Source organism: Apiospora marii (genome assembly GCF_038362585.1).
Source record: "Apiospora marii strain CBS 49790 chromosome Unknown utg000001l_segment0_segment0, whole genome shotgun sequence".
NCBI classification, from domain to species: domain Eukaryota; kingdom Fungi; phylum Ascomycota; class Sordariomycetes; order Amphisphaeriales; family Apiosporaceae; genus Apiospora; species Apiospora marii.
Window position 1 is genome coordinate 2,288,507 of NW_027117372.1, and position 15,683 is coordinate 2,304,189.

Here is a 15,683-nt window from a genome sequence, read left to right on the forward strand (position 1 = left end):
TGTAGCACCTACCAAACGAGAGCACCTCCTTCTCCCTATACCATGCGTTGCCATATGGTCCCTATTGAGACGCTGTGACTTCATAGTGGCTGACCCAGCCCTAAGCAGGCATACACCACAAGTCAAGCTGGAGAGGAGGGAGAGCGCGAAGAAGGACAAAGCCGCCCCGACTAAAAGTGAAACCAACAGGCCTCGGACAGAATGGCCTTGTCCTCCGGGGTTCCCGGAATCGCCCGTGGCATTACTTTGCTCTTGTCAACTGGCATATGTCCACTATCCTACCCTATCTCTTCAGCATCGGGCGTGCTCATGGTTGTAGGTACGATTCTAGTAAGCCCGAATGAAGGGCAGACCGTCCGTCCAATTGGCCCTCAGGCTCCGACGACAGCATGATATGGGGGTTGTATTATTACACGCTGATGCATATCATACGTCTTCAAGGCAAGGCGAGCGGGCCCTGAACTTCTACGCCTGGCACTAAGCAGGCTATGGGGATCAAAGGCTGTCTCATAGTGACTGCCTGCTTGTCACATGCTTGCTGATTGGCTGGCCCCCCTTTCGCCTGGCTTGAGTGAAAGTCACAAATGACAGACTCAAGTCGGCATTTGGGGCTCACGAGATACCACAACTGAACTGAAGAATTGACAGGCCATGTTCATAATGTCTTTTGGTAATACACGCAGTAGGTAGATGAGTGGTTGTGTGCTCATCGCAATATGTTAGGTATAGACCAGTCTCTTTGGCTGATCTAGAAATTCTACAAAGAACAGTATCCAAACCACCGTATCCCAGAACACCAAGCAACCAACCCCTTGAAGCCGCCCAGATGGAGAGTCTTATACACAGATAGGGAGTATCTACAAGATGACGAATGATGCGCCCCGGATCTAGTACGCCCATGGAACAAAGTGCCTCCCAGAAATGCCAAACAGCCCATGGACAAGGAACGCCGGTGCCATGCTGTCCAAAGTAAACAAAAGAAAACCCATTGCTCCCCAGTAAAACGCCATAATGTGAAGCAAATAGAAAAAATACATTGGAATCGAAATGGCTCGCTTTTCTTTTTGCAAGCCGTAGGATTCCAATCAACGTATATCACCCCAGGCACTTTTGGACCGGGTCATTGCGAAAGCCCAGTCATCATGCCTGGGGAACTGCATACTGCAACTGCTGTGGACGTCGCTGTGATCGTGGCTGATTTGTGGCTGGCGGAAAGCGTCCAAGTCCGCCTCCATATTACTGAGAAACAGTATCTCGGGCCCAGCCCAGTCGTCAATGAGACGTGCAATGCGGCGGAAGCCGTCAGTATGCCCTCCGCAGCGCCGAGCGTCGTGACCACAGTGGACAAAAAGGTAACTGTGGATCATCTCGTGCAGGAACGTAGAAATGAGTAGCCGTCGGTTATATCTCTTATCCCTCAAGTAGTGGTGGGAGAGGATGATGAGGGTTTCGATTTCTCCGGTATGAGCCTCCCGCAATGCCGTGGTTCCGATAATTCTGCTGCAGAACTTGGCATTGGAACGATCAGACCAGTCCCAATCGACTCGACCCTTGAGACTGCCGAAGAAGAAGATCTCGTTTGCGGCGTAAAATATGCTCTCGAGAGCGTTGTTGTCGAGCGTGAACTCCTGGCCTGGAGACCTTGGCGAAATAAGGCTCCTTAGGACTCGTTCGACCTTGGTGTTACGACCCCGTCGGGAGCGCTGCAAGACATGCCTTTCGACCCTGCGAGCTGCCAAGTCGTCAAACCGACTATTTTCGACATCCGATTTCTCAAACGTGCCGTCGTCAACAGATATCGAGATCCCATTTGACGTCCGTTGGTGAACAAGGCCATTGTGCTCATGTGCTGGAGGCAGGACCTGAAAGTTGACGCCTTCGCCGACCTCACCGACTGGATTCCTCCTCTCTGCACCTGTGTCGTAGGGGCCACGGTCTGATACCACATAGGGGACGCCGGCTTCCTTGATGACGAAGAAAGCCGGTCGTTCTGCTTGCTGGAAGTGGCTTGTCAATCGTGCTCGTTTTGACTGCCGCAGCAAAGTCTCGTCGTACGACGAAATGTGACAGTCATATCCATCGACGTAGCGTTTGCCTCTTTCAGCCTGAGTCGGATACGCGAGGTACCTATAATCGGGTACGGAGGAGGCGCTTGATGACCGCTCCATGGCAGTCCCTCCAAGATGCCAACCCTCCATTGATCATAGTTGGTGACGGACCGACCAAGATGGAGGGAATGGACACAGACCAGCGATCACCACGGGCCGAATTATCTGTGAAAAGGTGATAGAAAAAGAGAAGTGCAGGTGATCGATCTGTTGGGGGGGAGCTGAACAGGATTATTCCACACACTTCAGAAAGCAGACATCGTTGCTTCCGGCAGATGCGGTGTGTGACGGGACACCAAGCCAGGGAGGTGTAGGAGCACAGGGAGCAGCGTGGTGGAAGCTCAGGCGCAAGAGAGGTCGGAAAACCCTGTGAACAAATTGTAAAATGGAAAATAGAAAAGAATATTGGCAGATGCGAAAAGGAAGGAGGAGAGAGAGGGAGGTTTTTGCCTCACTGGGCAGCTATTGGACGGAATGACACCATGTAACGGCCGATTGGAACAAAGAATGGGTGGACCGTGGATGGTGTCTCAACCTTAGAATCAAGAGCCGACCAGTTGCCAGTCTTCCAGTTTCGAGGCAAATGGGTATCAGGGTTGACCTGGAAAAAGAGGGAGAACCACAATAAAAGGATGCATGGTCTTCCTGGCCACAATGCGCTGGGTGTGTGCGCTTGCAGCACGGCGCACGCGGGATGCACTCTAGGCACTCTGACTGCCGGGACGGCGGATCATCACATCCTTCGATCGGGGGTGATTGGATGGTTCAGATGGAGTGGGCAGAACCCAGCCAAGCAGCCATCCCTTCCCTAGCACAGTAGTAGTATGTGGCCGGGGAGGAAGAATAAAGTAAGTTTGGGCAAACAAGGGACTCGACGGCCGTGCAGTTGCAGTATCCTATGACCCGACTGACTGACTGACTAGGTAAGGACCAGAGACAGCGGTGTGCAAGATATATCGACTCGGTTGCCGTAAGCCCACCACCCACCCCATGCAGCCAATCTGTCCGTCGGTGATCAGTCAGACCTGGCTGGTCTGGCTACCCTCTTCTTCCCTGTCTTGACTTGAGACAGCAGCAGATGCAGTTCATCAGTTGCGAGCACAGCATATTGCATGCCTCCTACTACTGCCCATCAATGCCTACTTGCCTACCTACTTAGGTACTTTACCTGGTGCACCACACCGTACTGCACTGCACCGCACCGCATCGTATCGCATTTGCATACAGTGCTGTACCGTCCAAAGGCTAGAGTACAGTTGGCACTTCTAGACTCGACTCCAAATTTGTGGAGGGGCCTTGGTGGCAAACCACCTGAGCTTTCTGGAGCCGCACCGGAGAAAGCTACCTGTGGTGGATGGTGAATGGGGAAGTTGACAAACAAGTCGCGTCGACCGATGTCGTCAAAATATCTAGGTAAGTGGTAAGCACAAGAGAGCCCAGGGCACAAGACAGAGCCAAGAGCCCCAGGAGGCACAGGAGCCCGGAAAAGCTGGCAAAGGAAGCAACAACGACAGGCTTTCGTCCACGTTGCTCGACTTGATGAATTGGACATTGATGCGCACTGCAACTTCAAGGAAGATCAGACACGGACCAGCCAGTGGACCACCCGCTCGTTTCTGGTTACTGACAGGGGGGGTCACTGCTGCTGGTCAAAACCTGCCCACTGGTTCTAACGCATTGCCTGCTCTCATTGGCTGCCTCATTCATGTTTCGCCGCGACAACAACAACAAGGCAAACCAAAACCAAACCAGAAGCCAGAAAATTCTCGAGGCTGGCGGCGGCCATTTCCACCCCCAATTTGCTTCTAAATGAATGGCCTCTGGGAGAGCACCAAGGCAATGTAGGTGTGTATTATTAGAGAGCTGCATTGGTCTCGGCGAGAAGTACGCTGCACTCAAAACAGCACGATATGCAACCAGCGAGACTAAGGCGCTGCAGTGTATCCAGTGTACACGTACTACCACAGCTACTGGCTACGCTCGCATCCATACTGCACTTCAACTCACCACTCAAATTGATGGGGACCCGACTGGAGCAGAAAGCCTCTCGTCTCCTGCCTCCTGCGTCCTACAATAACTATGTATACCACCACCTTTCTCTTGGAAGTCCACAACCGCGCATAAAGATTTCTCGACACATGACTCCGCCTCACACTGGCATTGGCAAGATCATCCGCCCTCCCGCCCTGCTTTCAAGCGAGCCCGGCGACGATGCGGGGCTATAATTGCACTCGACTAAAATAATGGCTCTGGACATTGACTGATCTTCCATAACCTCCCTCAGGGTCTCCTTGTGCTTATTCGCCCATTAGCTTACAACACACATCGCTACCAGTCTGACAGCTACCTTATTACCAAGGTTTCCCTTACTATACAGCAGATGAGGTTGCCGGGAATGTTTCCTCAGAACACGCGGCACGCGGCACACAACATGACGGTCTTTCTCTGGCGCCAAACACCCGAGTTGAACAGCAGGGCTCTTCAGTGTTTACTTGTGATTTTGTTATTTTTTGATACTTCCGCTTGCGCACTGCGTTATCGCTGTTCCCTAAGACTTGCTGCCGCTACGTAATGCCAAGTGGATCAGATAGTAAGTAGACAAAGAACCCGCTGTGGAGCGGCTAGGGGAAACGAGACGTGGACATATCGAGATGATCCTATCCACAGTGGGGAAGCCACTCTTGCTGCGATGGGAATCCATAACAGCCGCGATAAACTTCTTGATCGCCGTTATCCCCGTTGTCCCAAACTTCAGCCGCGGATACCTGCTCCCAGCACCTTAAACAAGCGGACCCCGTCAGCGTCTCGCTCCAGGGCTTGCCTCATTCTCTCCTCATAGCGCTGTTTCTCTCTGTCGGCTGCCACTTCCTCGGGCGTCCTTGTGACTCCTTCCTCGAAATCGTCAGCCGTGAAGCCTTGCTTCGAGGTGAAATTGACCAGCCCCAGCTTTTCGCCTGTCCAGAGCAGGATGTCGTCGTCGTTGGACTTGTCATTGCTCGTTTGGCGTGACTGAGTGGATAAGAGCTTTCGTGCAATCTCTCCCGAGCCAGGCATCTCATTGAAGAGAGATGAGTGATCAACAACCCTCTCGGCAGGTCCGATATAGTGACGGCGGACCTCGGTGAACCCATCTCTCTCAACCCATTTCAGATAGCCCTGCCCATCCGAGACCAAGAGAGAAGTGCCGTGGTTGATCACCGAAAGCAGCTTCGACTTAGAAGCCGTTTGTCGATTTTTCATCACTGAGTTTAGGTTGACCCCGTGGGACTCTTGGCCTGGGAGCGAAGATCCTAAGCCGTATATCTCAAGCGAGCCCTTGGTATTGTACTCCCCACAAGCAACCAGAGTCCTACCCCCGGTCGTGTTCTTGATCCTCTCGATTTGTTCAAGCGAGAGCTCACCCTTTCGACGAAGTTCACTATCAACACTGGAGAAAGGGTAGGGGAGGGATGTGAGACTGCAGAGTCTAGCGCCAGAATGGAGCGAGCCCTTGATCGAAGGGAACATGCGTCGGTCGTAGTTCAAGATATTCGAGAAGCGCCCGGCAACAAAAATGTCATCGGATACCGCTTGTCTGTTTCCGGGTTGTTCAAGATGTAATATACTTAACGGGTTGGAGTGAGGCAGCGGCGCATACGGCGGAAGGGGTTCCGACGACAGTAGTAGTGACAGTCGCCGCGGTCCATATCTGTCAAAATCGTCGATACGCTCTTGGCGAGTTTGCTCAACGTAACGCCCATATCTGTAGTCATGAAGATGAATACCATGGAGAGTACCTATAGTCAGCGGAACTCCCGGCTGGGCGCTGGACATTGTCGTGATAGTCCATTCATATGGTTGATCTCCTACAACCTGGAGTGTTTCCAGGTCTATTTCGACAACATGGCCTTGCACTGTGATATATGGGTCAGGAAGTGTCCCAAGAATTATCGAACACTTGCATGGCAAGATTGACCCGCGGGAGGTCAAGTTGACGTATTTACTCACCTGCAAAGAAGGCTCTGCCTCTGGAATTGTCGATGCTCACGCAGTCCGCACTCAGATATGGGCTCTTGGAACTGTTCATGCGGAGCAGCCCAGCCTTGCTCCGCTGCATGATCGACCCTTTCTTGTTGCCTGGGCGCGTGCCTTTTACATCCCATAGACACACGGACCCGTCTTCGAGGGGGGGAGACGGCGAAGACCTCGTCGTCCCCATGCTGGTACACACCAACGCCCTTGACTTCGATGGTGTCCTTTAAGCCGCCGTCCCGGACTTGAGGCCGCTCAAACCACGAGACGGCAATGGGACTATTTCGATAGATATACTCGTTGTACCAGTTGATGGACTCGCCGGGATACGAGGGGTCCCAGTTCGCGGTGATCTGCTGAATCTCCCTCTGCCGGGCCGCCCTAGAGACCCACGGGAAGTCCAGCGGCGGGGGACGTTCTGTGCCGGGGTTGATACGGTCCGGCGAGGCGGCGTCGTCATCGTCGTTGTTGAGAGCCCCATCGAAGACGTCGGGGAAGCCCGCGCCGCGCCGGAGGTTGATACCCTCCAAGAAAGAGGACGTCAGGAGGCATCTGGTGCGCCAGAAAACGTTATCGCGGCTCAGCTTCAGGAGCCTCCGAGAGCAACGTTGGAGGTGGATAATATCCGTCGTCTCTAAAACTGGATTATCGTCAAACCCCAGTCAGTGTTGCTCCACTCCGAGTCACATTTTGTGCCGTGCGCTGGGAACGTACATGACAGGATCTCGAGGATGATCTCGTGGGGGAGAGACTCGAGAGCCGAAGGCCCCGCCATCTCCTCGTCTCGGGGGCAAGGTTTCGCGGGCTACCGACGCGTATGCATGGACAGAAACCGGTGAGCTCGCGGATATAGGCGATAAAGATCAAGATAGATAATGGGTTTAGTACAGACGTCGTTGTTGCTTTCTAAGGTTCTTTCCGGCCTGCTGGTCCGGCGGGTATGGGATGTGGAGGCAATTGGAGGTTAGCTAATAGATTGGTGAGAAAGGAATCAATAATCTTTGGCCAGCGGCTGCTAATCTTGTATGGGGATTGGGATTGGATGGCGAGCTCGAGGGAAACCGCCCCGCACACACGTCCCTGATTCCCCCGCAGTACCTCTTTTATCCTGAAACGAAGGTAGGTAACGCCAGCCCGTGGAGAGAGCATGCAAGTACCCTTTGGGGTTCAATTCTGGGCAGCACCCGGCGGCCTGGCATGAAGAAGCAATGAATCGATGCGACAGAGTCGAGAAGCATGCATTCGCATCATGAATCGGAACAAAATGACTCTTGGAGATTCCCAACATCTCGGGAAGGGTCTAGGCCTGCTCAGTATAGGCACGCGACGACTCTTGTACCACATAACATTAGTGATTTGGGGTGTGTTACAGGTACCAATCAGCATTTCACAAGTGCACGTGATCCTCACATGCCATTTCACCTCGTCGTGTCTTCCATTCAGCGATCTCGACTGCAATGCCATCGCCCCCAGATCGTGGCGCATGATGAGCAACACTGGCTAATTATGATTATCGATTATTATGTCGCTATAAACATATTCAATCAAGTCTCCCCCCTTCACCCGTGGTACTTGAGCGAGAAGACACCTCGCTCGATGCTGTTGAGCAGGATGTAGCCGCTCTTGAAGTAAGGGTAAACACTCCAGGACCCATCGAATGTGGCCTCGCCGTTGACAGCGTCGTCTTCGGGGCGGCAGTCAAAGTACCCAACTTCGGTGAAGGCACTGGAGGCCCCCTCGTCACGGCCAACGGAGCCGACGTCGACGATGCGGAGTCCCGAGCCGTAGTTCGACTGGTACGACAGGCCGTCGATGACATACTGGTTGTGATCGATGGACTTGGCGGGGCTCTTGTAGACCGACTTGAAGACGGGGTGCGTCAGGTCCGTGATGTCCACGACATAGGTCGTGGTGCGCTGGTCGGCCGCGGCGCCGTTCTGACGCGACTCGTCCAGCTCGTCGTCGAGCAGCAGATACGTCATGTCGGCGTTGGCGAGCCAGCCCTGGTGCGTGTAGGTCGCGCCGTTGTACGTCGTGCGCGAGAGCATCACGGGCGTCGGCTTGCGGCTGACGTCCACGATGGTCAACGCGTCCTCGTTGTAGTTGAAGCAGATCTCCCGGCCCTGGTAGGCCACCTGCGGACCGGTGTAGATGACACACTGAGCGTCGTGGACGTAGCCATCCGAGCTCACGCAGCCGACGTCTTGGGGGCGGTCGGGGTGGAAGACATCGATCATCCAAAGCCCAGCGCGGCATGGCAGGGATCGCGCGGTCCCTACAGCGTAGATCATGTTTGTCTCCTCGTTGGCCACAATGTTATGGCTGCTACCAAAGGCATCGAAATGAGCTGTGAGCGACGACAGGGGGAATGTGACCGGGCTGGCTGGGTCAATGTCGAGAAGCTTCCTCATGTCGAAGATTTGAAGGCCATGGTCTTTCGCCTCGGAGCCAATGTAAACGTGGTTCTTGATAACCTTCATGTCTCGCCATGTTGAAGATTCGGTCTGAGTCGGCAGGCGGCCCAGGTAGACTAGGCTGCCATCAGACTTGATCTCAACAAAAGCGGTTCCTTCAGCTTGACCGACAGCACCAAACTCTCGCCCATCAGCAGAAGTCCATCCTTTCCACAGGTTAGCTTGTGCATTGCACGCGAAAGGGACTGGAAGCCTTACCCCAGACATCGTTGCCCTCTAGGACCTTGGTGGCACCCATGTCTTGGTGGCGGAGAAAGCCCTTCAGGTCGACGCGGCTGCACGCGTAACCAGCAGCGGTTCCGTTGACACAGGGAGTCGGGCCGGCTTTCTCGTATCTGTTGAGATCATAGGTTCCTGCAGCTCTCTGTACGTCCCTGTACCCGAGCTTTTCCTGCTTCATCGTATCCATGGAAACAGCTTGAGGGGCATTGAAGGCTTCAAGCTGAGCGGGACCGAACATCTTGGCGCTGATCTGAGCCTGGTGAGGTCGAGCCTCACTTCCAGTGCCCATGGCGACTAGAAGGAGGGACGCAACAGTAGCCTTCATCTTGACTAAATTTCCAAATAGACGACCAAGGAGTAATATACCAAGTGGGGGTAAGAATGGCAACTGTCTATAAAGTGCAGGCTTTCACTGTCAGGCTGGGAGATGCGTTCTACTCTGCACTCGTTCGTCCATGTTGGGTCCATCGAACACACATACTTATATATGTTGGTAGTACGATGTTCGTTCTGTGTACATCCCACAGATTGCGGGATAAGAATCGCCGTGGCCCTGATTTCTCATGGGAAAGGCTGGGCACTCCGTCGGCTGCTACGTGAAAGACCCAAGGACCTTCCGCAAACAGTAACAGATGCCGACACTCCTTACCCTTCCAGAAAACCGGACATGTAGAGCTATGAGCGACTGTAGCATTCGACGGAAACTATCTCGGCTCTGTGTCCCGACCCCATGGTGGCGACCGCGCGAAGAGAGATGATAACAAGCTTGGCGACAACCTTGGCTCTTGGCAAAGGATTGGGGCAGCCCCAACAACATTTCTGCATGAAATCCCCATCTCCCGTCAAACAAGGATCATATACAGAGAGGTAAGTTGTTGAAGAGATTAGCGATTGGACCAAGAGAGCCAAGGTAACAATACCGGCAAGTTGGTAGTTCATTGACTAGTCCGCAATCGAGGCCAGTCTAGCCCGCCACTTTTGATGTTATTGACTTCAGACAGTCCAGGTTTAAGCGATGGATACACTGGATATATGTCGCTAGGCTGCACTGCACAATTGAACCCTCGAAATTGGGGGTTGTGTAGCAAGCTCATATCAACCGGAATACCATTGGCCCAAGTGTGCGGCGTATGGCGCATGGCTATGGCGTCTGGCGTGCGGCGCGCCCGTGCCGGGCAATTAGCCTCTGATGGCGACACCATGGCTGAAGGCCATGATATCTGGGAATCAGACAAGACTCGCGGAATATTGCCGGGAAACAAGTCGGAGGGCATAACTCGCCAGAATGGGAAGCTGCCTCTGCTGTCGAGACCCTCTGGACATTCCTTAGGGTATTGTTAGGTTCTGTCCAGGTTCCAGGCCCCCGGCGATACGAACCAGCTGAACCGTTGAGTTGCCCGACTCGGAAAGTATCGCGGCTCGGCCAAGATACTAGCTAGCCGGGTCGCCCGAGGGGTCGGGTGCGGGGTCCCCAAAATTCGGACTTGGAAAGGATCAACGGGGCATTTCTTGGTATTCTCTTGTCACCTGCCGGAAGTGGTACTTTGTGGATGTGGGTGCTGTATAGACCTCACATTGAATCCCTGGTCTACTCTATCAATTGGATAACAAAAACAACCGCGGAAGAACTTTTTCTTATCTCTCTCAACTTCCCATGGTATCCGAGACCAAGAGGCCCTCCTCAAGGGAGTCTATGGTAATCTGGACTGTCAAGTAATGAGCACCGGTGGAACAGTGTTCTCCAGCACTATCACTTGCCTCGAGCATGTGGTAAGTAGCCTCAGCAGCCAGCGCTGCCGCCAGGCGCGGCACCTAGCCGAGGGAAAACAATCATTCCTCGGAATCGGTCACGTACACGGGCGCCGTGAGACCGCTCTTCACGGCCTCCATTGTATATGTCCGTATATTAGTTAAGAACCTGAACAACATCTCGGCCTGGAACAATCACATCCCCTGTTCTGTGCTACAGTGCATCAAGCTGGGGATGCGGTCTGTCAAGACGCCCTCGACGGCCGTCGCGCGGGAAACGAGGCATCCTCCGGTGGTCATTACCACAAGCGCCAGGGATTCAGGGGCGACGTCTCAGGGTCTGGACAGCGCGTAGTCGACGATGGAGACTGGTCAGCCACATGTTGTTTGGGTAAAATTTGGGTTGTAAGGTTTGCAAGGGAGCGGCGACTGGTCAACGACTTGGTGTACTATACTTCTTCTTTAGCCATCCTTCAAAGCCAGACATGATATATATGCACTCTACATTCCGGTCATCCCGTGAAAATGCATTAGTACGCCTATAATCCAGCCCTGGCATTAGTTGATTCGTCGCGAGAACGAGGGCGAAAGCGACACCCAAGTCAAGCGTTGCAATTGGTCGGAGATGGTTGTCAGAGGTACTACATGAGTTTAGCACCGTCCCATTATTCCGCTTCACTTTTCCCTGCTCCGTCAGGTTCAGCGTGAAGGAGTGGAGGACGCGCGTCGTGATGAAGTCGGCGATGATATCTCGCAGCGCTGTCCAGAACTTACGTTGCATGGCCCAGGTACTATGCGTCAGGGTTAATCACTCCTGCGGCGGGCCGTACGCATCGCGGTCATGGTTCTGGAGCGCGGTGACGGCGACGTGGTCAACGCTATTGTCCCGGACCGGCGGGCCACCTCGTCCCGGTGCTCGCGGACGGCTATGGCATGCAGCCTGGAGCCGGACTTCGTCAAGGCTATTTTGGGCACCGTACTGGCCAGAGTCTGACGCGACTTCTCGTCAATGCTTATGATGGGCTCTGATTCTATGCAAGACTGTTGCATCAACCGTGTTTCCAGCATGCGCCAGTCGCGCAACTTCACCGGCTCGTCGCCTGGGGTCTAACGCCCCAGCAGCACCGCCAGCGGCAGGTGCTGCTACAGAGGGCAACTGAGAGGGAGGGAGTCTTGGTAGTCCCCGACTGCCCAGTCGCCGTAGAGATTGGTGTTGGCTGTGGCTGGTGCTCGTAGAAGCAAGGTAGCCAGCCTACGCCGCTCGCAGTTGTTGCAACTAGGCTTGGCCTCGTTGCGGCACAAGACGGGTCAGTGAGTTCTACCAATACTAGTAGCCAGGGGTACTTTCGAGCTATTGGCGCCCATGGAGTCTCTCCTCCCTCTGCGCTTACTAGCTGCGAACTGACCTTGACACGGCGGGCACGGCAGGGCTGGCAGACGAACCTTACCCTTTGATGATAGAGCTTCGGCACGCGGATCTCGCCCGCTGCGTTTCCTGCAGTCCTCTGCATGCTTGGCAATGTCGCTTTTGAAGCGGATAGGCAACCCGAAGCTGCATACTTGTACAGAACGAGCGCTTCGTTTTCGGCATGATAGGCCTTGGCAAGACAAGAAATATTCGATGCTGGCGGTTCTGCGTGCAACTTGGGTCAATGATGTGACGGGAAAACGGCGTTACACTAGGTGAGTATGTACCTCTTAGCCCAAGTGACTTCAATTGATGACAGGTAGGTAAAGTAGGTACCTAACTGTAGCTCCCGTCCTCCAGCTGCTTGGCTGAGCACTAGACTATCAGGGGCTAAAGGCACCAGCGCCGCCCAATTGAGCCAATCACCAACCCCCGACCGTTGCAGCCCTTGAAGTCTTTGCCCCCTTCACGCCATCAAATTGGAGATGCTATTGAATCTACCTTTTTATGACATTAAACTTTATTCCTCGAACAGGGAGAGAGGAGATCCATCAATTCAATCTTATGTGTGTTCTCCCCGTGAGTTGTCCTGTCTGGAATGCTCACTTACTCAATCAAGCAGATGGCGTTAGCCCCGAAAAGCAACCAATCGATGTCTCAGAACGGACAGCCCAGCTGAGAACACTTCGCGTCAAGAAACCTGCAATAAGCAAATACCCAGGATGCAGATGCGCTGGGCTGGTTCTCATCACATCCGATCAGGCACTGATTACCTGATATGTACAGCGATAGTCACCTCGGTGTGCTGAGTCCGCAGCAGCGGCCCCCTGAGGAAGAAAAGAAAGAACAAAGAACTGGGGAAAATCGCTTTTTATCTTGACAATGCCGCAACCCAGCGAAAACCAAGGGGTCCAAACCTGCAGTCCTGTTGTATATTTCTGGCAGTTTCTTTATTTGACGCTGAATTGTTAGGTTCAACCCAGTATATCAAGGCACCAGCGCAATGCCACAAGTACTAGCTCGAGTCAGAACTCTTGAAAATTGCCTACCCTTGCCTGAGGACTTACACAAAATCTCCTCGTTGGAACGGACTATCTAGGAATCTGGGGAACACCAAAACTAGAAGCGCAGCCCATCTCATCTGACGTCCCGTCACCATATATCGCAAGGTTTGAGAGGCGTTCGTCAAGTCGCCACAATATCGACACCAGGTTACCCCTGATTTAAACTTCACACAAAATTCTGCAGGGTCCCTCTCCACCCGCCATAACAAGACCCAACCAGTCAACAACACGGGACTCGTGCGCAATGTCGCCTTGGAACTCCCGCGTCATGGCAGAAGACAACATTGGCTCCTTCTTTGACGACGTCCACCACCTGTATACCCACACCGCCGCGTTCATCGGCTCTAGCCGCCGCGACGAGGCCGACTCCACCACCGCAGCAGCAGCAGCGTCGGCGGCGGAGTCGGGGTCGCGACCGGGGTCGGGATCGGGGACGACCACCCCCCAAACCAAACCCAAGCCGTCGTATGACTCCAGCGCCCACGCGTGGCTGTACGACTTCCACCGCAGGACAGTCGTGCACATCTTGCGCAGCTGGGAGCGCACCGCGCTGCACCAGTACGCCGACTACGAGATCCGGGAGGAGCTCGTCCGCGACATGCGCCTGCTGTACACGTCCCTGGACCGCCTCTTCTTCGGGGCGATGCTGCGCAAGAAGCACAACGAGCACAACGTCCTCTGCCAGATCCGGCCCTGCGAGCGCGCCCGCCTCGACATCTTCGACTCGATGCCCTCGGCGTGGTGCGGTCTGCGCCGCTATCTCGGGGTGCGCCGACACGCTTTTGCCTCTGGAAGCGGCGGCGGCAGCATCGACAAGCGCTGCCGTGGACTTCGCCGTGGTGGTGTAGTCGGCGGGTGTTGTGGTGGCGTCAACGGTAAACGAGACAAGGGAGAAGAAGTGGTCCAGTACGACGAGCACCCGGGCGCGACGGTCTGGACCAGCCTGCTCTGCCGGAGCGCCAAGTCGATGCGGCGGCGGCGGCGGCTGCGTATCGGTCTGGTGCTACGGAGTCCTGACGACGGCGGACACTACAGCATCGAGCACCTGCTGCGGGCGCTGGTGCACGAGATGTGCCACGCCTACATCGAGAAGATGTGGGAGCCCCATTGGCCCGACGCCGATTACGAGGCCTTTGTGCGGAACGGTGGCGATGGGCACGGAGTGCTGTGGCAGGCGCTATGCTGGAAGGTCTTTGAGGAGATCGAGAGCTGGGGCGTCGACTCGGCGCAGGGGCTGCGGCGGCAGGAACCCATGCTGGAGGACCTGGCCCTGAATCGGACGGGCGTTGTTGAGATGCCGGAGGAGACTCGGGCCCTCTTTAGAAGCCTGGGCCGGGGTTGGTGTAGATAGTGTGGGTTTGAGTCGTTATTGTGGCTGGATAGACGTGGAAAGTAATAGTAAGATGTAATAATGCCAGTACTAACAAAAGTTTTATTGATGCCGTGATTTCAAATGTTTCTTTTTCATTGCAACCAGTGCAGACTGAATTGGAGAACATGTAGCACCGAATCAAAATATAATTTCGAATATGGGTGCTACAATATCAAAGAATTCCTTGCTCCCCCAGGAGATGGACATTGTTGCTCGCCTTACACGGATTTCCTCGACTGGGCCGTGACAACATGTAACAACAACTACAAACCATAAGCACTGCATTATCCGGGTTGTATCTGCTGTAGACAAACAAACATATCCTTGGTGTGCTAACTGACTACCTATTCTTAGGAGGGAGGTCAGGATTTTGCCCCACCCCCTATTATAAAACTTGCTCACCTTATAACGCCCAACAGACCCTGAATCTTTAAGCATTTGGTTAATTGCCATCTCGAGAAGTGGCAATTAACCAATTGATTCTTATTTTATTGCTCTCGGTAATTTTTCTGCCTATCGGTGCGAGTTTCGAATCCCCGGCGAGGCTGGGACATTGACATTATTTGTTTATCTTCCACCTTGAAGAAGCAGTGCTTATAAAATCAGTCAAACCTTCTGGGTTTCCACTTCACTGATTCTCACTCTGGTAATGGTTGTATTCATGGTCATCTCGCCGAGTGGCGGTTGCCAGTGGTATCTTGCTTATTGCTATTTGTTATACTGCCAAACTATCATCTCACAAAGATTTATGAAAAACTCAAGGGTGTTTCTTGCCCCTTCTCTCTTTTGCCTCTCAGCTCTGCAAGAAGCAACCACACCCTATCGAGCTCAGGCTTATGATTTCGGATAGCACTCCTTTCTACCCTGACCGAACCAGTTCATCGCCACCCTCGGCGTGTGGTTGTGAATCCGTCCTTTTTGCAAAATTGCATCGCCATCTTCCGAGCTCTGGGTTCAAATCCCGAACAGTTCCTATCAGCCATTGGTCATTCTTCTTTTTCAAAATCACCACATGGAATTTTGCTTTGGACCAGTTCGACAATGGTCTCAAGTAACTTGATGAAAGCAGGGGACAACGACTGTAAGGGGTGGTGATAAGCTCTACTAGACGGTCAAGGCGCTGACTTGACAACGTCGTCCTTTTGCCCGGTAGGGGACGAGGGCGGGTTGGTTCAGTTGGTTAGAGCACTGGTTCCTTCGCCGTGACAACGACAACAATGAATGGACAATGGTCTACCCAACCCCTGGAAGCGTAGGAGAATAAGTTATCATATG

At 53.7% G+C, this 15,683-nt stretch overlaps 6 protein-coding genes across 6 annotated transcripts; 2 read left to right on the forward strand and 4 right to left on the reverse strand.

Moving 5' to 3' along the window:
- Window positions 1-1,085: 1,085 nt before the first annotated feature.
- On the reverse strand, window positions 1,086-2,168 carry PG985_000740 (uncharacterized protein; the record flags this gene model as incomplete). The annotated part of the gene is made up of 1 exon (XM_066820509.1): window positions 1,086-2,168. One exon carries the CDS (start codon window positions 2,166-2,168, stop codon window positions 1,086-1,088), a length of 1,083 nt encoding a protein of 360 aa, XP_066691388.1.
- A 2,691-nt stretch (window positions 2,169-4,859) lies between these two features.
- PG985_000741 (Myosin-1) lies at window positions 4,860-6,894 on the reverse strand (the record flags this gene model as incomplete). The annotated part of the gene is made up of 3 exons (XM_066820510.1): window positions 4,860-5,913; window positions 6,096-6,759; window positions 6,834-6,894. The coding sequence occupies 3 exons, from the start codon at window positions 6,892-6,894 to the stop codon at window positions 4,860-4,862; spliced, it is 1,779 nt and encodes a 592-aa protein (XP_066691389.1).
- A 784-nt stretch (window positions 6,895-7,678) lies between these two features.
- Window positions 7,679-9,140, reverse strand: PG985_000742 (uncharacterized protein; the record flags this gene model as incomplete). The annotated part of the gene is made up of 2 exons (XM_066820511.1): window positions 7,679-8,739; window positions 8,792-9,140. The coding sequence occupies 2 exons, from the start codon at window positions 9,138-9,140 to the stop codon at window positions 7,679-7,681; spliced, it is 1,410 nt and encodes a 469-aa protein (XP_066691390.1).
- A 1,391-nt stretch (window positions 9,141-10,531) lies between these two features.
- Window positions 10,532-10,919, forward strand: PG985_000743 (uncharacterized protein; the record flags this gene model as incomplete). The annotated part of the gene is made up of 2 exons (XM_066820512.1): window positions 10,532-10,585; window positions 10,632-10,919. 2 exons carry the CDS (start codon window positions 10,532-10,534, stop codon window positions 10,917-10,919), a joined length of 342 nt encoding a protein of 113 aa, XP_066691391.1.
- Window positions 10,920-11,368: 449 nt separating this feature from the next.
- PG985_000744 (uncharacterized protein) lies at window positions 11,369-12,075 on the reverse strand (the record flags this gene model as incomplete). The annotated part of the gene is made up of 2 exons (XM_066820513.1): window positions 11,369-11,605; window positions 11,971-12,075. 2 exons carry the CDS (start codon window positions 12,073-12,075, stop codon window positions 11,369-11,371), a joined length of 342 nt encoding a protein of 113 aa, XP_066691392.1.
- A 1,205-nt stretch (window positions 12,076-13,280) lies between these two features.
- Window positions 13,281-14,387, forward strand: PG985_000745 (uncharacterized protein; the record flags this gene model as incomplete). Its single annotated transcript, XM_066820514.1, has 1 exon — window positions 13,281-14,387. One exon carries the CDS (start codon window positions 13,281-13,283, stop codon window positions 14,385-14,387), a length of 1,107 nt encoding a protein of 368 aa, XP_066691393.1.
- Between the last annotated feature and the right edge of the window lie 1,296 nt (window positions 14,388-15,683).